At 41.2% G+C, this 26746-nt stretch overlaps 2 protein-coding genes, 1 non-coding gene and 1 pseudogene across 5 annotated transcripts in view; 1 reads left to right on the forward strand and 3 right to left on the reverse strand.

Moving 5' to 3' along the window:
* The window catches only part of LOC106009942 (uncharacterized), a 132164-nt gene that overhangs the window by 86964 nt on the left and 18454 nt on the right, over window positions 1–26746 (forward strand). The gene's annotated exons all lie outside the window — the stretch shown is intronic.
* Ipo7 (importin 7) overlaps window positions 5812–26746 on the reverse strand; it is a 60083-nt gene continuing 39148 nt past the window's right edge. Inside the window, exons 13-25 of the mRNA XM_004851403.4 lie at window positions 26596–26685; window positions 26083–26248; window positions 25368–25528; window positions 21347–21475; window positions 16395–16461; window positions 16144–16269; window positions 15544–15641; window positions 13682–13777; window positions 12611–12831; window positions 12212–12417; window positions 10356–10562; window positions 8070–8186; window positions 5812–6945 (exon numbers count right to left, since the gene is read on the reverse strand). Coding sequence (XP_004851460.1) covers window positions 6848–6945; window positions 8070–8186; window positions 10356–10562; window positions 12212–12417; window positions 12611–12831; window positions 13682–13777; window positions 15544–15641; window positions 16144–16269; window positions 16395–16461; window positions 21347–21475; window positions 25368–25528; window positions 26083–26248; window positions 26596–26685 — 1782 coding nt within the window. The 3' untranslated portion in view covers window positions 5812–6847. The remainder of the gene's footprint in view (window positions 6946–8069; window positions 8187–10355; window positions 10563–12211; window positions 12418–12610; window positions 12832–13681; window positions 13778–15543; window positions 15642–16143; window positions 16270–16394; window positions 16462–21346; window positions 21476–25367; window positions 25529–26082; window positions 26249–26595; window positions 26686–26746) is intronic.
* On the reverse strand, window positions 16469–21340 carry LOC106009945 (GRB2-associated-binding protein 2 pseudogene; annotated as a pseudogene).
* On the reverse strand, window positions 26323–26506 carry LOC147828001 (small nucleolar RNA SNORA23). Its single transcript, XR_015451522.1, has one exon. It is a non-coding gene; the product is annotated as a small nucleolar RNA SNORA23 (small nucleolar RNA).

Raw genomic sequence — 26746 nt, forward strand, 5'->3', positions numbered from 1 at the left:
AATCCAAGTTTGTTTTGTTCGAAACACGCTGGCTTCAAACCCATGATACCCTTGTCTTAGCCTCCTAAATGCTAGAATTATAGGCCTGTACCATCATATCCAGCTTCTTTTACAAGTTTTTTTTTCTGTGGGGATGTATATGGGATGGAATTGCTGGGTTATATTTTAACACTATTTTCAACATTTGGAGGAACTACCAAATTCTTTAATTCTTTTCCATAATAGATGACCATTTTTCTGTTCTGTTCTGTTTTCTCTGTATCTTTGCCAATACTTGTAATTGTCTTTTTTTTTTTTTTTGGTGTTGTGCTGGATATCAAACCCAGGATTTCATGCACTGCCAGCCCTTGTCCTTAAAAAAAACGATGTTGAACATCTTTTCCTGATAATAATCACTTTTGTATCTTTGGAAAAATGTATACTCAGATTCTTTGCCTTTTTTTCCCCTCCCTTCCAGTACTGGGAATTGAACCCACAGCCTTTCACAAGTTTTTACATACTCTGGATATTAGACCCTTGACAAGTACATGATTTTGTCAATATTTTCTCCAATTCTTTCAGTTATCTTTCCTTTTTCTTAACATTGTCCTTTGAAGCACAAAATTTTAATTTTGATACAGCCCATATACTTTACATTTAGATGTTTGGTCCATTTTAAATTTGGAGCTATGTGAGTTAAGGGACCAATTTCATGAACACAGATGTCTATGCACTTCATTCAATAGTGCTTTCTAGTTTTATGAGTTTATACTTCTGTATTCACAATTATTTTACTTTTTGAGACAGGGTCTTGCTATGTAGTTCAGGCTGGCCTCAAACTTGTAGTGATCCTCTTGCCTCAGCTTCCCAAGTCTTGGGATTACAGGTGTGCACTACCACACCCAGCTGTGAAAATGGTATTTTAATTTCGTTTATTGCTGATGCAAGTAAGTACAACTGATTTTTGTGTATTGATCTTGTATCTTGGAACCTTGATATCATTTTGTCATGTGCTTCTTAGGAGTTTTTATGTTTACCTGTAAAGTTTTACTTCTTTTCCAATCTTGATGCCTTTTTTTTTTTCTTTTGGTACCAGGGATCGAACTCAGGACTTTGTGCTTGTGTGGCAGGTGCAGTGCCACAGAGCTAAATCCCTGGCTGATACCTTTTTTTTTCCTTTTTGTCTTGTCTTGGCTAGAACTTTCTATGTCATGTTGAATAGCAGTGGTAAAGTTTTGTGGGGGCTTTTTGGGGGGATACTGGGGATCGAATTCAGAACCTCACACTTGTGAGACAGGAGCAGAGCCACTGAGATAAATTCCCAGCCTAAGTTTTGTGTTCTTGAGGTATGGTGAAGTTACCTTGTTTCCAAGATAGATTTTTAAAATTTTACCACCTCTAAATTTGGAATCTACTTATAATGAGATACCAAGTTTATTTTTTGCTTTGAGAGAGAGCTCACCATGTAGTTCAGATTGGCCTTGAACTCATTATATAGCCCAGACTGCCCTCAAACTCACAGCTGTCCTCCTATCCAAGCCTGTGCCACCACACCCAGCAAGTGTAACTGACAAATTTCAATGTACAAAAGGAAGCAGAATCTGTAGCTACATAAAGGTGATTACTTGCACTTTAGAAATCTGGAGAGGGATAATAACCTTACACAGAAATTTCTTTATTCCTATCACAAGGCTAACATGATTCCTACTGCTGTTAATTTTGGTCTTGGGAGCTCCAAACATCAACTTAAGCCTTATGGTTTTTGTTGTTTTCCATTAAGTTTATTGGTACATTTTAGGTATACAATACAGTTACATTCATCATTGGGATCCTGTACCTTTACATGATGTATCTTGGTTAACTTAACCCTTATGTTTATAATATAATAGTCTTCTCTAGCTTGTTGGTCTTTTTTTATTTAGGTAACTTTACCTATCCTCCAACAGAAACTACAGTACTATCACCAAAAGCATTATAAACTGACCTGTAATCTTTTACTATGAGCCAAAGTATAAAATACTATTGCAAATGATAAAAGCCCAAGGATCAAAGCTGGAATTCACTGCAGACACTGATAAATGGGTCACAGATGATTTTGCTAACACTGAAATTAGAGATGTGTTCAAAAAATAGTGAATGCTGCTTCCAAGTACCACCCAATAGAAAGGACCTTCAATAGGAAAAACAGTGCACTGAACTTTTCTAACAATGTGTGGCAAGTTTTAACTATGGTTTTTCTCAAAGCATTCCAACAGATTTGAACATGAGGACAGTGCTAAATTTAATACAAGTTGTGACTAGAACAAAGCAATTTGGGAATTTCAAGAGTTGCACAATTCTGCAGCTTCAAATTGCAGTTTTAATCAATTTATCCCAAAGATTACAATTTAAAAATTTTTTTGCATTAAATTGTTAACCAGAAAAATTCAAGGAACAAAAACTTGAAGAGAAAAACTTTTATTATGTTCCATTGTTTGTGGCACTCCAAACTTGGAACACTAGGCATAAATGGGTTAAGAAATGTGATCATGAACAATGATATTTGAGTCTGTGGTTATGATCCTAAGACCAAGGTTGAGTCCTCCTCAATGGAAATTACCCAATTCTCATGTGTAAAACAATTTTTTTTTTTCAGTGATGGTGGTATACTGGGTTTGCACCCAAGTCCTTAACACAGGTCATGCCAGCAACTTACTAGGCTATACCCTCCAGCCTGATCTTTTTTTTTTTTGGTACCGGGGATCGAACTTGGGTCCTTGCGCTTGCGCAGCAGGCAGCGAAACCACTGAGCTAAATCCCCAGCCCCTGGCCTGATCTTTTTTGACAATGAATTGTGCAAAGTAAGTTTGTGCCCAGGAACACTATGGTGAACTCTGAATGTTTGTTGTAAGGGCTTAATTTTAAAAAATGATGTGTGTTGGGGCTGGGGATTTAGCTCAGTGGCACTGTGTCTACCTCACAAGTGCAAGGTCCTGAGTTTGATCCCCAGTACTGAAAAAAACCCAAAAATGTGTGTATAGAAAACAGCCTGAGAAATGGGCCAACAGTTCATTCTCCATCATAATGCTGTCATGTATCACTTCTGGTATAGCAATTTCTGTCAAATAAAAACATAAGTGTTTCATTCAGCCACCTTATTCATTACATGTGGCCATGTGGCACTATGTAACTTCTGGCTCTTTGAAGTCAAAATGACCACGAAAAGTAAATGTTTTAATTCAATTTGGGACATTAATGCAGCCACAAGAGTGCAACTAAATACACTCAGGAGAAAGGGATTTCCGGGACTGTTTCAGAAAGCAAGATTGTATGTGTTCAAAACAAGGGTGAGTTGGTTTTTTTTCATACTGGGGATCGGACTCAGGACCTACTGTTTTAGTGTATGCTCATACATAAGACATTTATCTCATTCTTGGGTTTTGCTTTTTTTTTTGGTACCGGGGATTGAACTCGGGACCTTGAGCTTGCAAGGCAGGTGGCCGAACCATTGAGCTAAATCCCCGGCCCATTTAGCTCATTCTTAATGCCTTTTTTCCCTTATGCTTGCTTCAGGGGCTCCACCTGGGACTGAATATGAGTAGCAGGATATGTAGTTTGGCTACTCTTTATTCTCTGGTCTCTTTGAGCTAAGTACAGCAGCCCACTATTCTCAATAGGGTACCTCTAAAATAAGATAATAAGGGCTGGGGATTTAGCTCAGTGGTTTCACCGCCTGCTTCGCAAGAGCAAGGACCCGAGTTCAATCCCTGGTACCAAAAAATAAAGATAATAAGGTTGTAAAACGCTGGCAAAGGCTATATAGGGAAAATAGAAAAAAGTAAAGTCTAATTATGAACACTTTTGTAAAGTCTCTAAATGTCCTACATCCTCAACCAGCAACTCCAACATGTCCCAATTTACAATCTGTAAGAAACTAATTGTATAGGCATGTAGCACACACTTGTAATTACAGCTACTCTGGAGGCTGAGGTAGGAGGGCAAGATCAAGGCCAGCTTGGACAACTTAGTAAGACCTTGTCTCAGAATTTAAAATATAGCTGGCTGTGGTGGCGCACACCTGTAGACCCAGCACTCAGGAGACTGAGGCATGAGGATTGATGCAAGTTCGAGGTCAGCCTGGACTACAGTGTGTTCAAGACCAACCTTGAATATATAGCAAGACCCTGCCTCAAAGGGGGGGGGGCACCTGGGAATTTACCTCAGTGGCACTGTGCCTGCCTTGTAAGCATAAGGTCATGAGTTCAATCCCTGATACCAGAAAAAAAAAAAACAAACAAAAAATTTAAAAACAGAGGGCTGGGGATATAACTCAATAATCTTTGGGTTCTATCCTCAACATTACAAAACTCCAAAATTGTAATCTAATGTTAAATTTAAGGAAGTCATGAAAACTGACCTATATATCTGATTACAATAGAAATAACAATTCAACTCAGTATAAGGTCTATATCCATGTTAAAATCTGTGAATGGCCAGGGATTTAGCTCAGTGTTGCTGCTGCCTGCCTCGTAAGTGCAAGGTCCCAAGTCTGACCCCCAGTACCCTCCCCCCCAAAATATCTGTGAATGGACTGCTTCACCAGAGTCAGTCCTGAGTTTGATCTCTAGTACCTAAATAAATAAATAAATAAATAAATAAATAAATCTCTAAATGGAGATGAGTTGGATTATTTGACACAGGACACAATAAAAGTTTTTTTTTGGCACCGGGAATCAAACTCATGCTTGCCAGGCAGGTGCGGTGCCACTGAGCTAAATGCCTGGCCCACAATAAAACTTGTTCTGAATGCCAATACATTTTCTCAGATCAACCTCAGCAAATGAGAATTTTCATTCTGTGCATGGGAATAACTAAAACCTTTATTATATATGGTTTTCAAATAACAATAATGTGAAAATTGGAAGTATCAATTCAAAGAGCAGCGAAGTCTGAAATTTAAAAAAGTAGACTAAGTATTATGGGACCAAAAAAAGGGGAAGACAAGAATCTTAATACTATTCAATAGTTCCCCTCTGTACACAATGTTGCATATATACAACTACTCCATTTTTATTTTATTGATTTTATATAATAATGAAATTCCTTTAAGCAACCTAGGATATACAGTTGGTGTCCAGCATGGGGGGCAGGAGTAGAAACACTTGATTAACAGTTTTTTACCCATACATTTTAGACAATTTTTTTCTTTTTGCTAAGATTTTAGTAATAAATTCATAAATTAAGAAATACTTTCATTCCTTCAGTGTTAAAATAGAAAACAGAACAGTGCTGACAATAGTGGCTTAATTATTGGTATACAAGAAAAACACACCACCAACAGGTTTTCTTAATTATGCATTTTAAATATCAATATGTGCATTTCATCTTTACAGTTACAAATTTTCTAATCTGTTTTAGACAACAGCATGTAATAGTTTTCAATCAATTGAAATGTTGCTTTCAATTTGAAATATTGTGAATACATGTGTATAAAAAATAACCCAATGTATGACTCATCTGACAAATGTTTAAAGATCAATAAAGGCTTATTTTTGAACATGCAGTTAGGAAGAGAGGGAAGCAATCCAACCTCTCTACGCTGTCTTGCTGCTGGCTTGTTTTTGTGGTATCAGTAGTGGTTTTTGGATGGAACCATGTGCCTTCAGCCCATCTAGTTATGATCAGATACCACAATCATCAAGAGGGTAGAGGGGATAGGGAAAGGAGAGTGGGCCAGTGTTAAAATATCAAATTTTGAGTGTGCACTGTGCACTCTTTCTAGGTGCAGGATAAAAACAGGCCAATGAAGGGGGAAATTATAATTAGGAACAAAGCTGTAACCAAATCAAGACATAATAGCCGAATTAAGTTCCTTTTTAATAGATTGCATATATAGATGTTTAGCCATACTCTAAGATCAACTCTTTTAAGAGCAGAACTTTATATATCCAATTTACATGTTTTAGATACCACTTTTCTTATTTGTTACAGTAAGGTCTTGTATCCAGATATCCACTTGTACACTGAGAGCTTTAAGAAAAAAAAACAGGACACAGAGGGAATTGCCATTTTTAGCAGCAATGAAATATCACTAACCCCTTTTTACATACCGAATTCAAGTCACTATCAGAGGTGAGTGCACCACAAAGTCACTAGGTACAAAATTGCTAGTTCATTTTTAAATTAATAACTTCAAATTACCCCTGCCCCCCACCCCATTATATCCCTTTTATAAACAGCAAACATTTTTGCTTTTATACATAGGCTAGCAGGCTTGTTTCAATATGAAAGTGCTAATTCATTTACAGATTTTTAAATCAGTTATGTAGTGCTACAATAAATGTCCAATAATCTACATAGGAACAATCTTTGATGAATGAAAATGATGAAGACTGAATAAGGCTATCAGATTACCTTACCTTATTTACAAATAAAGGATATCCAATGGTGAGGAGACAGAAATTGGACAAACACTCATAGGTGTAAAAATTACATCTACCTTTGAGCTTTTTTATACTGTAAATGAGACATTTTAAATAGTCCTGTAGCCCATGCCTATTTTTTTCCTCAGAAAAAGAAAAGCTGCCTTCATGACATCCCCTCTTGTTTCAGATTTCGACAGTGTCACTTGAAGCTTCAGTCAGGATCTTACTTTCTTCAAAAAATAAAGAAAATACTCACTAGTTACCCTCCCCCCCAATCCCTCTGGTTTCTCATCCAGTGCCAGGTTGCATGATCAGGTCCCAACTCCTGGGTTTTCTTCTTCTTTTTTTTGTCCATCTATTGATCAATTAGTTTAGAGTAGATAACACGAACCAGTTCTGGAACCACTACAAGGAGGAACACAAGCTCTTCACTACAACCACACAGCAGGAAAGAAAATGATAACTCAATTCATCCCTGGTGCTGGGCCTCCAAAATTGAAAGAACTTGGCACAACTGGAGCGCTGAATTTGTATCCTCCATGCTTCTCAATCATTTTGGATTCTAGAGAACAAATAAATGAAAGTTTCTTAGGGCATTCCTGTCTTACTACTTTGGATAGGGGGAGGAACTGACAATATTTAACAAACCAATAACCTGGGTCAGGGATTTAGCTCAGTGGTTCTGCTGCCTGCCTCGAAAGTGCAAGGTCCCAGGCTCGATCCCCCGTACCAAAAAGTAAAACTCCCATATTGAGTCAAATTTATCAGTAAGGACTCATCTCAAAAAGGAAAAATGCAACAAATCAAATGCAGACAATACAAAACGTTATGCCTTATTTATAAAGAGGCCCCCAACCCAAACTGGGAATTCAACCCATGGCCTTCACAGAGCTACATCCCCATCCGTTTTTTTGGTACTGGGGATCGAACTTGGGTCCTTGCGCTTGCGCAGCAAGTAGTGAAACCACTGAGCTAAATCCCCAGCCCCACATCCTTTTTTGAGACAAGGTCATGCTAAGTCACTAAGTTGCCCAGGTGGAGTTGAACTTGCAATTCACCTCCACCAGCCTCCCAGAGTGCTGGAATAACACGTGTGCATCACCACACCCAACTAAGAGGACCCTTCTTTGACTATGATTATAAAGTTGGCTGGGTACAGTTACGCTGTATATAATTAAAGTGTGTATTTTAAAAATGCATGCTGAGATCAGAGTATAGTTTAGTGGTCAGCACTTGCCTAGCATGCTCAAGGCCCTACCTTTGATCCCCAATACTTCAAAATAAACCAAACAATACACAATTTTAAAAGCTCCCCACACACTAAAGTATTCAAAAGAAATGCCTGAAATTTTCTTTTAAAATACATAAACTTCTAAAATTTTTACATTTTAACAAAATTGCCAAACCATCATTAGTTTAAGCAGTTTTGCCAGCATGGTAGCTCCCAGCACAGGAGGCTGAGACAGGAAGATTGCTCCAAGTTCAAGGCAAGCCTGCGCTACAGAGTGAGTTCAGCCTGAACTATACAGCAAGACACTCTCTCAAAAAAAAGTTTAAACAGTCTTATTATAGCACTCTACCACTGAGCTACACAGCCAATATAATAAGTCAAATCCCTTCATGAGATTCTAAAGCTGTATAAAGCCGTTAGTTACATCACAGAGGGCTTGTGGTTGACTAACATACCATGAGCTGCTCTTCTTTGATCAGCCAGAGTTGCTATGTCCTGTAACTGTTTTCTTTGTTCTTCATTAAGACCATGAGTCAGAGCCTGATACCACACAGGATTACGATTTTGAATAGCTATCAATACAAAAACAAGGGAAAAAGAACAGTAAAAGACTAGTAGCTACTATCTATTCTGTTCCCCTTTCTTTTCCCCTACCTGATATGACATTCTGATCCATTTTATATGCTTCCAACAACTTCAAAATTTATCTTGTGATGGACAATATAGAAGAATAAAAATTAGTTCATCTGGGCCGGGGATTTAGCTCAGTGGTTCCGCTGCCTGCCTTGCAAGCACAAGGACCCAAGTTCAATCCCCAGTACCAAAAAAAAAAAAGTTCATCTTTGTGCTTAAAAAAATTTAATTATCTTTATAGTCTAAATCAGTTCTTACACATTACAACCAGTTAGGCTTCAGTAATAAAAGTAGCTAATTCTCTTAAAAAATTCATTTTAAGGGCCAGGGATTTAGGTCAGTGGTTTTGCCGCCTGCTGCCCAAGCGCAAGGACCAGAGTTCAATCCCCGGTCGTCCCCCCCCAAAACAATTTCATTTTAAGCAACTTGAAGATGATCAAAGCTACTTTGGTTGGAATTCCCAGGTCCCTAAATTTAAGCATTAGGCTGGGTGTGGTGGCACATGTCTGTAATCCCAGAACTTGGGAGGCTGAGGTAGGATTGCTAAGAAATCTGAACTACATAGTGAGACCATGTTGCCCACCCCCTTTAAGCATTAGGCAGTTGCAGGAAAAGTGTGAATGGTAAAAAATGCCCTTTTCTTGCTTTGCCTACTCAAAAATCTTTCTTTGATATATCTTGGGCTAGAGTGTAACTAAATGGTAGCACATTTGCCCAGCATGTGCAAGGCCCTAGGTTCACAGTTCTTCTTTTCTTATATAGTTATTCCACAGAAAGGTAGCCTTGCAATTCTCAAATTAAAACTGCAATGGCTGCACACGTGTGTATATTTCTGGGAACTGAACCCAGGGCTCTTAACAGTGAGGTACATCTCCAGTTCTTTTCTATTTCAAATTTTTTTTTTTTTTTTTTGGCACCGGGGATTGAACTCAGGACCTTGTGCTTATGAGGCAGGCTGGGTGCCACTGAGCTAAATCCCTGGCCCTTCTATTTTAAATTTTGAGACAAGGTCTTAAGTTACTAAATTGCCCAGACTGGGCTCAAACTTGTGGTCCTTCTGCCTTAGCCTCTCAGGGTGCTGGGATTTAAGTATGCACTACTACACTGAGTTCCAGTTTTTTGTTTTTAAAATTATAGCCTAAATTATGGTCAAATTTACTCTATGAGAAACAACAAATTTCCCCAAACTGTCAATTTTGCCGGATGTGATGGTGCACAGCTATAATCCCAGCATTTGAGAGGCTGAGGCAGGATTTCCATGAGTTGGAGGTCAGCCTGGGCTAAAAAGCAGAGACGTTACGTCAAAAAAAAAAAAAAGGGGGGCCAGGGATTTAGCTTAGTGGTTTCGCCGCCTGCTGTGTAAGCACAAGGACCCGAGTTCGATCTCCGGTACCAAAAAAAAAAAAAAAAAAGAGAGAGAGAGATAACCAAAGTGCCACCTTATATTCTGAAACCATACACACTATGACAGATTCAAAAGTCTATGACTACCCAGGCATAAATGATCTTAAAATTTTGGGGTTAAGTTGGCTGTTTGAAGGTAAAATCATTATGTCAAAGGTGTTAATCTAGTAATATTAGAATGAACTGGTTAAAATACTTTAGGACAGGGCCGGAAATTTAGCTCAGTGGTGTCGCTCCCTGCCTCGAAAGCAGAAGGACCCCGGTTTGATCCCCGGTACCAAAAAAAACCCCCCCAAAACCCAAAAAAACCCAAAAAATCTTAGGACATAGGAAAAAAAAAAACGGCAAGAATTCCAAAAGCACAATGTTACTAACAGTCACATTCTCTGACAGGTTAAGTGTACGTCAACATATATGTGAAAAAATTTAATTGAATGAATTTATTTTTGTTAGGCCCTTAAAAGAATAGGCAAATATTCAAAATTATTGGTAATGTGCCCATTGAGTTTCTGAGTATATTTTCCTATTATCATCCTATTATTTTTAGTTTGTAATTCTGAAAGACACACATTCTAGGAAAATAGTGTAGTTCAAAAATGAGTTGGCAACTCCCTTTCCCTCTTAGGATTACCAGTCTTTTCAGAAACAGTCATGTGTGTACATCTGTTTGCTATGTATAACATAATTGTTTCCTGTTGACTTACTTTGAAAGATGGCTTTAAATATCTGATACTCATCAACAGGGTTGTCTTCATCATCAATGATTGTGGAATAGCCTTCCAGAGCAGTTTCCTCAGCATCATCTTCTTCCCAAGCTTCATCATCTACATCTTCACCTGCTTGCTTAGCCAAAATCTCCAAATATTCTTGCCCATCTTCATCAATATCATCTTCATCACTCCCCAGTTCCTCTGCCAAGTCATAAAAAAGATACTTTTATAACACTGAAATAGTTTGTTATTCAACAAATTAACAATCATCTCAAAAGTTCCTAGAACTGGTGTTTTAAACACATATTCAGCAAAAATTTTCATACACATCTAAGAAAGTCAACACATGGTGTAAAGTTTGTTTTGTTTTTTGAGACAGGGTCTCACTATGTAGTTCAGGTTAGCCTTGAACTCACTATGTAGCCCAAGCTGGACTCAAACTCATGGTGATCCTCCTGCCTCAGCCTCCCAAGTGCTAGGATTACAGGGGTGTGCCACTATGCCTGGCATGATGTGAAATATATATATATATTTTTTGGTCCAGGGATCAAACTCAGGATCTTGTGGTTGTGAGGCAGACAGCGGCATCACTGAGTTAAATCCCCGGTCCGATGTGAAGTATTCTTAATGCTAGAGGTTTGAACTACGATCACACATTGAGATTAAGCCCTTAGTATGTTCTGGGCTATGTGGTATATATCAAACTAAATACTGATGACAAAAAAAAAATAAATGCCTAAATACAGGTGACTGATATAACTTAAGTTACACCCACAGAACCTTTTGTGAAAGTTTTTTAAAAGGCTGTTAGTAAATGATAAGACAAAAACAATAGCTTTTATTTTGAAACAATTCCAATAATCTTTCATAACACTGATCAATTTATACTCTTTTAGACTATAGTGTCCACATGCAAAACATATTAGCCAATATCTAAATAACTTTATTTTATAACACAAACAAGTTTAGGTTTGTTTTAGCACTAATATATGACAGGTTGGTTATCTGCAATAAATTCAGACATTAAAAACTATAAATCTTGTAATACTAGTTAATCTAACAATATGTATTCTTTTTTTTTGGTACCGGGGATTGAACTCAGCACCTTGCGCTCGCTGAACTAAATCCCCAACACATATCTTTTATTCTGCCTTTTTTCCCCCCAAGATGGGGTCTTGCTGTGTGGCCCAAGCAGTTCTCAAACTTGTAAGCTCAAGTGATCCTCCTATCTCAGCATTCTGAGTAGCTAGGACTAATGACATGTGTCACTATGCCCAGCTTAGTTCTGTCAAACATTGAATGCCATGTGCCAAACACTATGTTAAGTCCTTCAGGTCATCCTCACAGTTTATTATCCATGTACTTCTGATTATACTAGCTTATAAGATATAGTTAATGGTAAACCATTTTATTATCTCCCTTATAACTCTTCCTCAACTGTTAAAGGAATTACTTTTCTCTCCTAAATGAACTTAGCACCTTGAACCAACTCTATTATTATATACGGGGTTATTTAACTTTGTAAACCTTCCTCCCACTAGAACAGAAAGTTTCTGAAGAAAAGAATGACTACTTATTCTCTGTTATATCTACAGTGTCAAGCATATATAGAACAAACAAATCTTTAGAACTGCCTTATATGATGACTGCTTCTTGGCCTTTTGGCTAAAATCAAGTGAGGTTACAGGTGAAATTCCTTATATTCTAGTGAAGAGGTAAGGAATCATTCTGTGAATGAACAAACATAAAAGCATTTCACTCTGATCCTAAATTTCTCTGAGAGAAGGTCTAGTAAACAAGACCAGTGATGTTTCTAACTAGGTGAGTTCTGTCTATTACAAATTCCTTACCAGTTTCATCGTCATCCTCAGCTTCATCGTCATCATCACTGTCATTCTCATGTTCTGCATGGCAGGCATATGCTCTTTTTAATCCATTAAACAAAAGAATAAAAGCTGGCAAAATCTGTCCAGAAACCTGATTTAAAACTTGTGGTATTTGTTCCATATCAATAAGAGCACAGAGACCCAGAACACACATTTTTCTGTCATGAAGCCTAAAATAAAAATAAAATAAAAATTTTCTTCTATTTCCTTAAACAAGCAGTTCTTCATTCATAGTAAATTTTTTTTTTTGGTGCCAGGGATTGAACTCAGGTCCTTCCGCTTGCACAGCAGGCGATGAAACCACTGAGCTAAATCCCCGGCCCACAAGCAGTTCTTCATGAAGGTCCAATTTACATCACTTACCCCAAGAAACAGTCAACATCATTAAGCCACTGTGTAATAAAATGATTTGTAACTGGTTCAACATTATTAGGGAAGCGAAGATTTTCTAAGGTATTGAGTAGCAGGTGTGGGTTATAATACAAAGCTGCAATTGCAACTTGCAGGCACATCGTTCGAAGTTCACTTGTCTTAACCTCTCTTGTCAGTCTCTCTAAAGCTGCTTCCACGAACAAGGGAATGCACTGTAAAGAAAGATTGCAAGATAATCCAACATGGCAACTGATAGGATTCTATTTTACCTATATTAACTTACTTGTTGCCTCAATTAACCCCTTTGCTCCACTAGATGACTGGTATTTACTGCTGAGGCATTTTGCTGGGAAATCTAATTGTGGACTAAGTCTTCACTAGGCTATTAAATGTAGAACTTTACCACAATGATCAATTACAGATCCCCAATGCTTGTATTAAAACTGACCACAGAAATTTACTTATTAACCTATCAAAAAAACTTAACCCAGGGCTGGGATTTAGCTCAGTGGTTCTGCTGCCTGCCTCGCAAGTGCCAAGATCTGAAGTTTGACCCTCGGTACCAAAAAAACCCTTAAGCCAAAGTTTACCCTGTAAGCCAACAAAATACCCATAAGGGGCCAGGGATTTAGCTCAGTGGTTCCACCGCCTGCCTCGAAAGCGCAAGGTCCCGAGTTCGATCCCTGGTACCAAAATACCCATAAGACTCACCATTCATGTTTCCATATATATTAAATATATGATCATTATGGGTTACATTTTAAACTAATAGTTTATTTGGTACCAGGGATTGAACTTGGGACCTTGCACTTGCTAGGCAGGTGCTATGCTACTGAGCTAAATCCCTGGCCCCTAAACCAGTAGTTTAAACAATACTGTGAAGAACATATAGTGCTCCTGCCCCTAAAAAGTAGAAGAGTGTCTCGGAAGCCTCAAATATGAATCATTAAAACTTAGCCTTGGGCTGAAAATGAAGCCAAGCAGTAGACAGTCCTTAGCATGCAGGAGGCCCTGGGTTCAACCCCCAGCTCCCCCACTCCAAAAGTTAGCCACACTACTGACCTGGTCGATGCCACGTCCTTTGCACTGTAGAATGATGACCTCTAACAATTTTGCAGCATGACACTCTGCATCTTCCCCGGCAACTCCTGTAAGAACCTGATGATCAACAGAATATAAATTGCAACAACCCTTGATGAGACCTTTTTATCAGAAAAATAATTTCCTTTTATATAGGCTCTGAGTATTAAAGCAGTGACAGTGAACCTTTTTAGAGCTTTCAATGATAACAAACAGCTGGCTGCAGCACGTGTGCCATAGATATGCCACCACTGACTTAAGGTATTCTAGCAATGTTCAATGAACAAACTTGACTAAAGTACCTTTGAGTATCTGGAGCTTGCCTTTCTCCCATAGTCTAGCCTTCTGGAGTCCTGGTCTATGTGATCAAAACCACCTAATCTTGAAGTGCCATTTTGGAGTGTAGTAGGTTAACTACCACTAACTTCCCATACAAAGGTAAAAGCTAAAACACCTAAACTTTCTCAGGGATATCTGGCTCTTAACTACAGAAAACTGGCCTATAAGCCCTAGATAAGAAATAAAAGAACACTGGCTTGACATGCTAGTTAACAATAGAAAACTGTAAAAATAAGGATAAGTGTTCTGGAACAGCAAAATAGATGTACCTCTCTAAGCTCCAGAACACTAATATAAACTATTTACTGGCAGTAATAAAATAAGATGATTGTTATGACCATCTGTCAAAAGAAAAGATACTAGTGAAGGATGAATATACCTAAGAAGTTATGGAGGAAAATCTCTTTTTAAAATTTTTAATCTTTTAAAAAATAAGAGTCTTACTATGTTGCCCAGGATGGCACTGAACTCCTGGGCTCAGCAGCTGAGTATGAAGGTATATCCACCATACCTGGCAGCAAAATCATGTTTAATGGCCTCCTCCTTCCTTTCAACACTACTAGAAATTCAAATACTGTATTATCAATTACACTGACAGACTCCAAATACTTGTTGCCCCAACTGAACAATAGGGAAAAATTTATCCCTTATCTTGTTATACGAATAGCATTTTGATTGGTCTCCTACACACAACAGGGATCGAACTCAGGACCTTTCGCTTGCCTGGCAGGCACAGTACCACTGAACTACATCCCCAGCGGTTAGTTTTGTTTTTTAAGGTTTTTTTTTTGTACCGGAGATCGAACTCGGGTCCTCGTACTTGCAAAGCAGGCAATGGAACCACTGAGCTTAAATCCCCAGCCCAGTTTTGTTTTTTGAGACAGGGTCTCACTGTGTAGTTGAGGGTAGTCTTGAACTCATTATGTAGCCCAAGCTGGCCTCAAACTCATAGCCATCCTCTTGCTTCAGCCTCCTGAGTGCTGAGATTACAGGTGGGCATCACCATGCCCAATTATGAATAGTATTTTTAAAATAGTAGTATACACCCTACATTTGTCCTTTGATTTCTCAGGAAATGGCAGAGTACTTCTGATTATTAAAAAAAAAAAAATCTAACTCAAGTCATAGAATCTTTTGTTTTTCTAAATTATTACTGTATAGACTCCCTAAAACTGCAAGGTCCAGGCATTTCCTTTATAAAACATCTCATTCCACTTCTGATCCTTTCAAGTTTCAAGTTTTGATTCTATCCTTTTGGTTCCAGAGAACTAGACTAAAGTAAACTCTAGGCACTAAAAGCCAAAACATTTACAACTCCAAGAAAATGTCAGAGGACAGACAGGAGACATGTATCACTGTGGTATCTAGGAACCAAAGATTTTTTGTTGTTGTTTATAACTTTTAAAGCCCTTAATTCTATCAGACCCATGATATAAATCTCAGGTATCTTCATAATTTTATAGCAGAAATTTAGTAAAATCTTGTATTATCTAAAAATAACTTACCTTTTTGCACATACTGTATATCATTTCAAGATACTTGGTATCGGATAGAAGTGTGTCTGTGTCAACTGTTACATAATTATGCAGAAGAGGCATCATATCTGTATTAGTAAAAAGAACCAGTTATATAGCTTCACTAATATAAATGTTTCATTTTCTGACAAATTACCTTAGATTGAAAAAAAATTTATGAGATCACTTTGTCTTTGTCATTCACTTTTTTTTTTTTTGCAGTGAGGGGAAATGAACTCAGGACCTTGCGCTTGTTTTCGAGGCTGGCACAGTGCCACTGAGATAAATCCCCGGCCCTGTCATTCACTTTTAAGATGTATCCATTTTTAATGCAGGAATATAAACCTATTAAAGCGAATTCCTCTGAATTTAATAAAGACGATACACACCTTATTATTTATAGAGTTACATGTTAACTGAGTCAAAATACATAAAAGAAATCAATGACGTGTCATCTTTGAACATTAATTGCTACTGGTAATTTATCCAAGCACTGAAGCAGTTGGTGAATTCAAGTGTATGTTCAGTGGTTAAGATACAAATGAATCAAATATGAAGGGAGGAGTCCTTTTCCATGCTGATTTCACTTACCTGTAAAGTAATCAAAGCCATCTTGCTGAAAGACCTCAAATACAAGGGGCAGTAGCTGCCACATCTGTGGAGACACTTGTTGACATGTCAAACTATGTGCCAATGAAAAGATCTCCTCATAGAATTCTGAAGAGAACACAGAATCAAAAAAAAAAAAAAACAGAAGAAAAAAACAAAAAATACAGAATCATTAGGAAAATGGTTATTCATGCAAAAATACTAAATTCTTAGCACAATCAGAAGTATAATACCTAAGACATGCTGTTGTAAGACAGTGCCAATGACTTGTAAGCAGATTCCCTCAAGCTGCTGGGTTATCTAAAAGAGAAGAAACAAAATCATATGAAATTGTAGCACACTGAATTAATTTCTAAAGTAATGTACACTGTAACTCACTACATTTGAAAATAAATGTCAGTATTATTAAGAAATCATTTGGGGGCCGGGGATTTAGCTCAGTGGTTTCGCCGCCTGCTGCACAAGCGTAAGGACCCAAAGGACCCAAGTTTGATTCCCCGTACCAAAAAAAACCAAAACAAAATCATTTTGGGCCAGGAATGTAGCTCAGTGGCGCAGCACCTACCTGGCAAGCACAAGGCCCTGAGTTCAATTCCAGGTACAAAAAAAGGAAAAAAATTCATTTTGAATCTGTTTCAAAATAACATGGATATTATTGAAGTAGCACAAACGCAAAAGAAACATCTCAAGTTGTTTCCTACTGGAGATAAAATCTAAAGGAAATAAAAATGAAGCCAGTCATGGTGACACATGCTTGTAATCCTTACACGTGGGAAGGGTGAGGCAGAAGGATTAAGTTCAAACCCACCCGAGCAACTTAGCAACCTAGTGAAACTGTCTTTTTCTTTTATGCTCCTGGGAGCCAGAATGTAAGTGGTAGCCACTCCCATTAAGCATGGTAGGAAGTCCTACTTTTGGAGGAAGGTCGTTCACCCCAGGGCAAACTGAAATGTTTTGTCTGGTCTGTTGCCTCTGAAATACCTGGAAATTTGGTCAGGAACTTTCTACATAAAAATTCAGATCTCCCTCCCTAGCTCTGGTGGCGCCCTATCTCCTATGCCTGCTGCTCTGGTGGCCTTTCAAGCCATCTTTATAGGCAAGTTTGAGTTTAACACAGCAACTGCAATGCTAGGGCACAGAGGGGAAGAGGAGCTGAGAACACACCCTGGGCTTGACACCAGGCCCACTGCGTTTCTCTCCAGAGCTGGGCAGGAGCTACCAGCCATACCGCCCATCTCTTAGGTATGGTCCTGCTTTACCTGCCATCCTCTCAGTCCCAGAACTGGCCCTCGTGTCACCTGCCATGCACCTAGCTGCTCCATCCTGCACCCCTGCCTCCCATCGGGTCATCCTGTGCCCAACCTTACAGAAACTTACTTGCTGCACCACGCTCACTGCAGTGTCCCTGCACTGCCCCATTCCCAGGGCTCCTGTCCCAGTTTCCCTCAGCCCCTGCATCACCTCCATCCACATCACATCCCCCAGCCCTCACCATGCTGGCTTTCCCACACCATGAGTCACTGGCTCAGCCCAAGCCTCCCGAGGGATGCTCAGGAAGATGACTTTTTGTCCCAGGGTGGCATCATCAGACTGTCAGAGGGGGCCTGACTGCAGCGCCCTTGTCAATCCAAGCCCTGTTCCCTATCATCAGTTTTTCCTTCATTTTGTCCTTGATTCTTTTGCCTCTCCCATTCCCCAGCAATGGCCCTGCATGGCGGTGGCCTGGACTAGGGAACCCCTGAAGATATCAACTGTCCTTCTGCACTTGGGAATCTAATTCTTGTCCCCGAAGACCACCTCGGACCTTCATTCCTTTCATCTTTGGGTGGCCTTGCCTCTCCCCCGTCAAGAAAAACAGGGATTAAAAAGTCCATGTCCACTTTGGTCTGCTGGTCTTGGGCTCCCTGGCCTGTCCACCTTGGGACTTAGGGGAGGTAGCCCAAAGGTGGAGGGAAGATGGTGGGGGCTGTGACCACATGAGGTATAGAGTCTGGCTCAGAGGCCCAGTGTTCTCCTCCCTCCAAGCATCTGGTAGACAGTCAGGTCTCGAGGACAGGCAGAAGCTTTTTGGCAGCAGCTCCTAACTAAGGTGGGTGGAGGCACAGCCAGTATTGATAAGTCACATGGGCCCAGAGGGGCAGAGGAAATGTCCCCATCAGGCCCTCCCTTCCCAAGGGAAAGGTGAGGGTCCCTGATGTCAAATGCTCTGAAGGCCAAGTGGCAGAGTGGAGTCAAAGCGGTGGGAGAGGAGACAGGAGGAACCCAGTTCAGAGATGCTGCCTCCTGTCTCCTCTGGGGCCTTGGTGGCCCCCATGTCACAGCTTGGCACCCTTGGAAGGCTCTGAGGACTGCCGCACATCTGTCCACTCCTGCCTGGTGTTCTGCAGGGCCTGGGTCTTTTCTGTATCCACCTGGACATAGTCCACCTTTTGGTCTGAAGTGACAGATGACATGGATGGCTTTTGGTGGGGGCTGGGGGAGCCCGGCTGGAAGTCCAAAGCCAGATAATCAACGCTGCCAGTGCTCTTCTTAGGGGCTGGACCGTTGGTACCACTGGGAACGGGAGATGCAGACACTGGGTTTTGCCTAGGGACATAATTCTCTTCACTATCTCCTGAGCCCATGCTTGTGATACTCTGAGTGGAGATGGGATGGCAGTACTGGGAGGAGCTGGAGGTGAGGGTGTGGTTGACCCTGGACCAGGACTTGGTGACAGGTGACTTGAAGGGGAGCTCATCGATGATGGCATTCTCAGGTCGAGTGGTGTTGGCTTGGCCTTCCGGTCAGGCTTGAGGTTGCGGTTGACTGGGGGTGGCTGGATCTCACTTCCTTGGCTGGGGCCTCTGTGCACAGGAAGGGCTGTCGATGAGTAGCCAAGTGGGTCAAAGAGATGTGGCCCTGGGCTCATGGGGATGTAGACACTCTGAGAATTATCACCTGCCCGCTCCATGGCCAGCAGGGTAGAAGAACCTAGGTTCATGGACATGTAGGTGTCTTCAGAACTGGTACTGTCCGATCGACCCACAACAGTTTTCCCTGGCAGGAAAGAAGTGATTCCCTCACTCGTAGACTCAGCAGACTGGCCTGCACTCTCCCCACTGAGGGGAGGGTACTCGTAAGTCTCACAGGAAGAAGCTCGGTGGAGTCGTGGAGTCGGCTGTTGTCCATTGCTGGGAGCGTGTTGCTATTTTCACTGATTGGGGGTCTCTGCTGAGGGCTGCCCCATTGAGGTGTTTCTGCCTGACTTGGCTAGGGGGGCCGAGGAGGGGGAGCTATAGCTGAACCCCCGGAGTGGCCACTGTCATGGCATTGTGGTTCCTGTCCAGCGTGAATGTCCTAGGGATCTGGAAGGCTGAGAGTGGAGTGGTTGGAACATCCATATTGTCCACCAGGAGGTCCCCAAACTCCCGGCACAGTGTGTTTCTGGGTGTCTTGAAGGTGTACACATCTTCATTATCCGAATCAGACCTTGTAAGGCTGCCCTTGGTACAGCCATGGGAAGCTAGGCTTCGGGGGAGGTCATAGGTACTGTCTCTGAATTCTGTATTGTGCCAGCTTGGCTTGGGAAGGCTGTAGAAGCCATGGACTTGACCACTGACCCCGTTGATACAGTGTCCATTGCTCTGGGCAAGTTTCTGCACGGCTCTGTCACTCTTCTGCCTTGTGCCGTGAGAAAAGCTGGCACTCCTTGCATTTTCCGGGGGCTGCATGTGGTTTGACCTAGGAGGCTCACACGTGAACAGAGTTGGCTGGCTGGAGTGTGAGGGGGCAGAGGACTTTCGTTCTTGGAGCAGGTACTGACTGGAGCTGCTAAGCTCAGCTGGAGAAGAGTGTGGGCCATGGCTGGCTGAGATGTTTCTCTGGGAGTCTGTGGTTTCCTCAGCCTAATTTAAGCCACAGATCTGGCAGATGGTCTGGACCCACTTATTCATATCCTCTTCTGTCTCAGCCACCAGGTAAAAGGTTCACTCACTGGTCTTAATATCAAACACAAAACTATCCTCAGGGGCTTTTTGGAGTGATCATTATTGTAGTACTCCAGCACATCTGGGTCACGGCTCATCCGGCCACTCCGCAGGATAAACCACCATTTCTTCCAGGCATAGTGCCTCAACTTCTGGGGGGCGGGGGGCAGCGGTGGCGGGATTTCCTCAGCCAGCCTGTGCACACCACATCGCCACCGCCGCTCATGGTGCTGGCCGCTGGAGGCCGCTGGAGCCCGCTGCAGGGTCGCGCGGACAAGGGCGCGGGCTGGTGGGTCAGCGGGCCGGCGGTGTGCGGGGTGGGGGGGGCCCACGGGGTGGCCCATGGCCCCGCATGAGACTCTGTCTTAATATCAAGAATTTGCTGGGGATGCAGCTCAGTGTGAAGGCCCTAGGTTCAATCTCTATTACTGGATACATGGATGAAAGGAAGGAAAGGAATTTGGGTGATCTGGTGGCATTACAGTAGTTAACAGTTTTCTTTATTCTCTATATTGCTTTTTTTTTTTTTTGGTACCAGGGATTGAACTCGGGACCTTGTGCTTGCGAGGCAGGCAGCAGAACCACTGACCTAAATCCCTGGCCCCTCTATATTGCTTTTTAAAAATTTTGTGATTATAATTCCCTTATTTTTCTAAAAGATAGCAGGAAAAAAAAACTAGGAAGATTCTGATGGTTGCAAAAATGATTTGAATGTATTCAACACTAGTAAACTGTGTACACGTAACTGTAATTTCAAATGGCAAACTTTATGTGTTATTTTGCCAAAAAAAATTTTTGGATCTATTTTTCTTTTTTCGGTACAAGGAATCAAACTTAGGGCCTTGCACTTCCCAGGCAGGCATTGTACCACTGAGCTACATCCCCTTGCCAAATGTTTTGAACAACAACAAAAACATTTATTTTTAAATGAAAACTAACAATTATATGCTGTCCTGAGGAAAGCTGTACTTTTGGATTTGAGAAACAAGCTATTAGAAAGAGAAAATCTGAGCCCCACAATAAAGAGATGGTAAAACAAATACCTGCTTCCTACTCCTTCCACTAGCACATTAGAACTAATTTATACAGAAGCAAAAGAAAATAATTAAAAATGACAAAATCAAAGTGAGATGATCATATAGTTATGTAAGAGGGTCTCCCAAAATCAAGTGAAAATGACATTCTCTAAAACCTGTGCAACACTGAAATCAGTTTCTTACCTCTTTATGATCTTCAACTACACTAAGAAGTGTGTCAATTGTATTAAGAATTCCCATGGCCGTAACCGCTTTGTCATCACTTCCTTCTTCATCTGGCCCAGTCTGAATTACTTGGTTAAATGTCATTGCCTAGAGTCAAGAGAATACAACTCAGGTTTGTCACTGAAGCACTTAAAAATGTTCTGGCTTGGGCCAGGGATTTAGCTCATTGTGCCTGCCTGGCAAGCGCAACATCCAGAGTTCAATGCCCCATAACAAGAAGAAAAAAAAGTTCTGGCTTAAGACTTGTATATTTTTATGTTTGTTTTCTCAGACAGCATCTATGTAGTTCAGGCTGGCCTGGAACTCACAGTGATACTCCTGCCTCAGCCTGAGTGTTGGGATTACAAATCTGCACTACCACACCCAGCAAGACTTTAAAAATGTTTTCAGTGGGATAGCATAGCACATCAGCGTCTCCAAATTGATTAATAATAATTAAGAGCTTGGACTTTATAATCAAATAGTCTTTCTCTCCCACTCACTGGGTGATCTTAAACAAGCTAGTACTTGATTTCTTTCTTGATCTTTCTCCTGACATGTCATTTGGAGGATTTCAGATTTCACAAAATATTATGAGGATTACATAAATCTCCCTTGTTGCTTTGCTATGTGTGAGCCATGAACTGTTTCCCCTGTGCTATGTGCCACCCTAAGTTGGACTCAGCTGATTATGGACTGAGACCTCCACAAACTGAGCTAAATAAACCTTTTCCCCTTTAACTCTGCGTGCTAAGTATTACAGAAATTTGGTACCAGAGAAGTAGGGTCATTGCAGTGACTATACTTGACCATGTGGTTCAGGAGCCTTTAGGAATGGCTTGTGGGAAGAGGTTGGAAAAATTTGGAGACACCAGCTGAAAAAGTAGAGCTGAACACCTTAGGCTGTACTGTATGAGAGCCCAGCAGAATGATTTAAAATGTTTTGATTTTGGCCAGAAAGGAAGCTCCAGTAAAGCTGTAGACTGCAAAGATGGACCTTGCTTTGAGAAGAATGCTCCAGGACACCAAGTTTCAGAATGACTGTGGCCTAGTAAAATTGTCCTTGGGATTTGGTTCATAAGCACTGGATCTCTATAGCCAAGAGAGAAGGAAGCCTGGCTACTTGCTCCAGCTGGCAATAGACCATGGCACCATTTATGTGGTGCTGGTTTTAACATGAAGAATGCAAGAGTTGCGGGGTCAGGAAAGCTTCCACTCAGATTTCAGAAGGCGGTCTGGGAGGCCAGGCAGTGTGCCCCTGAGAGGGCGATGTGTGAAGCTGTGAGTGTGAGGCTGAAGGTACAGTGAAGAGCCCAGAAGTTCAGAGAAGCTAGGAACATGGATCGTCTGAGGAAAACTGCAAGTAAGAAACAGAGCTGGCCGAAGAGAGAAGCCACAGGAGCTATAACCACCTGCAGTACTGTCGGGGCGGAGCCACCCAAGCCCTTTGGAGTTCACAACTTGTCACAGATTGCTGGGGATGCTGGAAGCAGAACTACAGGATTTAATGTTTGTCCTGATGGATTTTGGACTTGCTTTGTTCCCATTCCTTGTTATCCCACAGTTTGCAACTTTTGGAATGGAAATGTCTATCTTGTGCCATTGAATGCTGGAAGTATTTAACTTTCTTTTTCATTTATTCAGGGGCTTACAGCTAAGAATTTGCCTTAAATCTCAGAGGAGACTGGACTTTTCAATAGCGCTGAAACTTAGCACTTTGGCAGCTCTTAGAGATAGACTAAATGTCTTTTGTGTAAAGGAATGTACATGAGTCTCCGGGTGGGGGGGCAGGGGCAGAATGTTTCAGTTTGTGTCTAGATGTCCCTCCAAAACCTCATGTGGTGTCATAGGCTTTTTTAGAGATGGCTTGATTTAGAGTGTGTGACACTGGAATTGTTTCATGATGCAATGCTAGGCTCAAGGGCACTAGGATTAAGAATGTGAGTGCTACCTGCCCCAAGTAGGCTGGATAAGATAAAAGGGGCAGAAAGATGCTGTTATGGTTCCCTTGTTGCTTTGCTACCAGGTGGGAACCATGAACTGTTTCTCCTCATGACAGCCCTCTGCCATGTGCCACTCTGCCTTAGAACCAGCTGATTATGGACTGAAAACTCTATAAACTGTGAGCTAAATAAACCCTTTCCCCTTTAACTTTGGGTATCGGGTATTTTGTCTCAACAAGAGAAAAGTAACCAACACACCAGCACTCTGGGAGGCAGAGGCAGGAAAACTGCAAGTTCGAGCCCAGACTGGGCACCTTAGTGACTTACTGAGATTCTGTCTCAATTTAAAAAAATATAAAGGGCTGGAGATATAGCTCAGTTTGAAGGCCCTGGGCTCAGTAAAAACTGAGTGATTACTGGTTATATTTTTCAGTGTGATTTTATATTTTGCCACCAAATAATTATGTGTATAACAATGACAAAATGCAGTTTGACAATAACAGTTCTTCTTTATAGGAATATGCTATCAGGAACATACTGTGCCTCTTCCTAGAGTCTTCAGGCTGGAAATCTCTATCTCAGGAGGCCATTTGAGTGCTAGGTCTCCAGAAATTGGAACCAGAAGCATACTTGGTGCCAGTGTTCTGTTTGGGAAAAGGAATGAGGAGGGCAACCAACCCCCAAGGTGCCTGCTCCCCAACTGGCTTATCTCCTTGGGTAGATACAGCTGGTGGTGCTGTCACCTGAGAATCACCCAAGATGTGGTTTGAAGCCACCAAGTCACTGGGGAGGAGGAAGCTCCATATCTGTGCATACACAAATTCAACTACAGCCAAGAAGTCTTAGCCAGGAGGCTCAACTCCCTACTCTTCTGGGACATGGGATTTAGCACTGGGGGAGCTCTAGAGACCTGTGCTCTCGGGGGTCCCAGGCAAGGCTGCTTGGGTACTGGCAGAGATGCAGCACCTCGTGCCTCAGGGTGGCCCTTGGATCCTGAGAGTGCTCAGAAGGCTCTTGTGTTGGAAGGTGAGGAATGACAAGGCAGCCCCAGTGCTTAAGGAACAATGGGAGGTGCCACAGGGGCCTCGTGGAGGCCAGGAAGGACAGCTAGGTCCCAGCAGACCTGGAGGAGGCATGTAAGGACTGATGTGTAGATATCCCCCTAATGCCTCATGTGATCATAAGCAGGACCCTTGAAAAGTGACTGGATTATGGGCTTTCAGCTGACTTTCTCCACTGCTTGGAAGAGGTAGTCATAGGGGATGTGACACAAAGGGTGAAGCGCCCTTTCCAGCCCCTCCTTTGATACTCTCCACTTCCTGCTGCTATGCCATGAGCAGCTCTAGGACAACCCCCATGTCTCTCTGCCACACCATCCTGCCTTGCCTTGGAGCTAGCCGATTATGGACTGAAATCTGCAAACTGTGAGCCCAAATAAGCCACTCCTTCCTAAAGCTGAGAGTATGATGAGAAAGTGAGTAAGGCAGATTTTAGTACCAGAGAAGTGAAGTCATTGCTATGACCCTACCTGTCCATGTGGTTCAGAAGCCTTTGGAACTGGCTTGCAGAAGGAGTTTAGAAAAGTTTGGAGATGCCAGTTGGAGAAGCTGTCCCAGAATTCTGTGACCTGAACTTGATGGGAGATTCTGGACAGAGCTCAGAAAAGCAGAGTGCTGGTAACAGTGCAGATAGTAAAGACCAGGGTCAACAGGACTTACTTGGGAAGAAGGACTATACTGGCAGTTGGACTCCAGGCTATGTGTATTATGCTCTGGAGGAAAATTTGTCTACAGTTTGCTCCTGTCCAGAGACATGCTACATGGTAAGCTCTATGAAATATCTGCTTTATACCTAAGTAAAGCTACTTGTGCATTCCCTGCAACATACTGAGAACTAAATTAAAATACTTGCCAGTCATGGTGGCATATAGAGAGGCTGAGGTAGGATCGGAGGGAGTTTGAGACCAGCCTGGGCTACGTAGTAAGACCCTGTCTCATTCCCGACCAATTCTCAGTAAAATAAAGTATTTGCAAAAATCATAGGTTCAAAGCACATACCAAATGTTGTGTCATTTCTACTGCAATAGGAGTAACCTCTTCACTATATTCACAGATCATTTTCTGAATTACATTGGTAAGATCATCATTTTCTGTTTCTCTTATAATATGAAGAAGAGCCTGCATTACAGGTCTGATAAATGGTGTGATATATTCTTTAGCTGTAAGAGAAAGAAATATTTTTTGGCACCCTAATCTTTTTAAAAACCTTATATAGCGTGTACTAAAACAAAAAAAATTTTTAAGTACTCTGCAGCTGGGGATATAGCTCAGTGGTAGAGCACTTAGCTAGTGGGGAGATACATTCAATCTCAGTATCAAATACATGGTAGAGGAAACCTCCATCCCGTGGACAATGGCGCCCCTAGAGCTTGCCAGTCTCGAGGTATCAGAATCAGTGCTGCAGAGGCGCCTCTGGGGCCATAAAGGCCATGGTTATGAGCCCCAGAAGATAGAGCAGAAGTGAACAACAGAGAGGGCCTCTCTGAGGGTCCTCAATGAAAATCAAATATATAGAAAGTATTTTCACATAAACAGGAAGATAGCTTTCAATTATTCCATATACAATCATAGGTAAAGACATGTGTTATTCTTTTTTTTTTAAGAGTAGGAAAAATTTATTGAGATTAAGAAAGCTTCTGCCTAAGAGAGACAGAAGGGGGACCAGAAAGTGGGTTACCCATTCTCATTATTCTTGACATTATCAATTCTTTACCTTTTTCTTGATTGCTGATCAACACCTGGAGTGCAATGGCCGCTTCCACTTTAACAGGCATTTCTCTATCATCAATCAGACATCTTCTTGTCAGCTCTAATGCTGTTTGTAGGTTCTGATCACTTTTGAACTTCACTTCACAAAAATAGTGAAGTACCCAGCAAGCCTTTTTAAAGAACAAAGTTAGTGACTTTAGATACCTTACAATAAATTCCCCCAAGCTAATCTCTTTCCAGAATTCTGTGTTTGGGAATTTGGAGGCTGGCCAGTGGTAAATGTATCCAAAAGGACAACACTAAACCAGTACTATGATCCTAAGTTACTCTCTGGCTGCATGATGTTTGTGTGGATAGCAAGATCTGAATGCAAAACACAGACAGATACTGCTACCAGACACAGATGGAAACTATGCACACATTACAGCAGCCATTTCAAGATTTAAACAGAAGTTTTAAATGAAAAATCCATTTATTATGAGAAATAAATATAAAAAAATGCAGCTTTAAAACATACCCTTGCTCTCATGTAGCCTAGTTCACTGCTGAACAGAGGAAACACATGATTCTGCAACATGTATTCCATCTGATCTTTGTAGATCTTTTTCTGTAAATAGAAACAATTATTTTTATACAGTTTCAAGTAGAATCATTTGAATTTCCAATTG

Source organism: Heterocephalus glaber, unplaced genomic scaffold (assembly GCF_053883595.1).
Source record: "Heterocephalus glaber isolate CG9 unplaced genomic scaffold, H.glaber_assembly_v1.0 deba00001428, whole genome shotgun sequence".
In the NCBI taxonomy this organism is placed as follows: Eukaryota; Metazoa; Chordata; class Mammalia; order Rodentia; family Bathyergidae; genus Heterocephalus; species Heterocephalus glaber.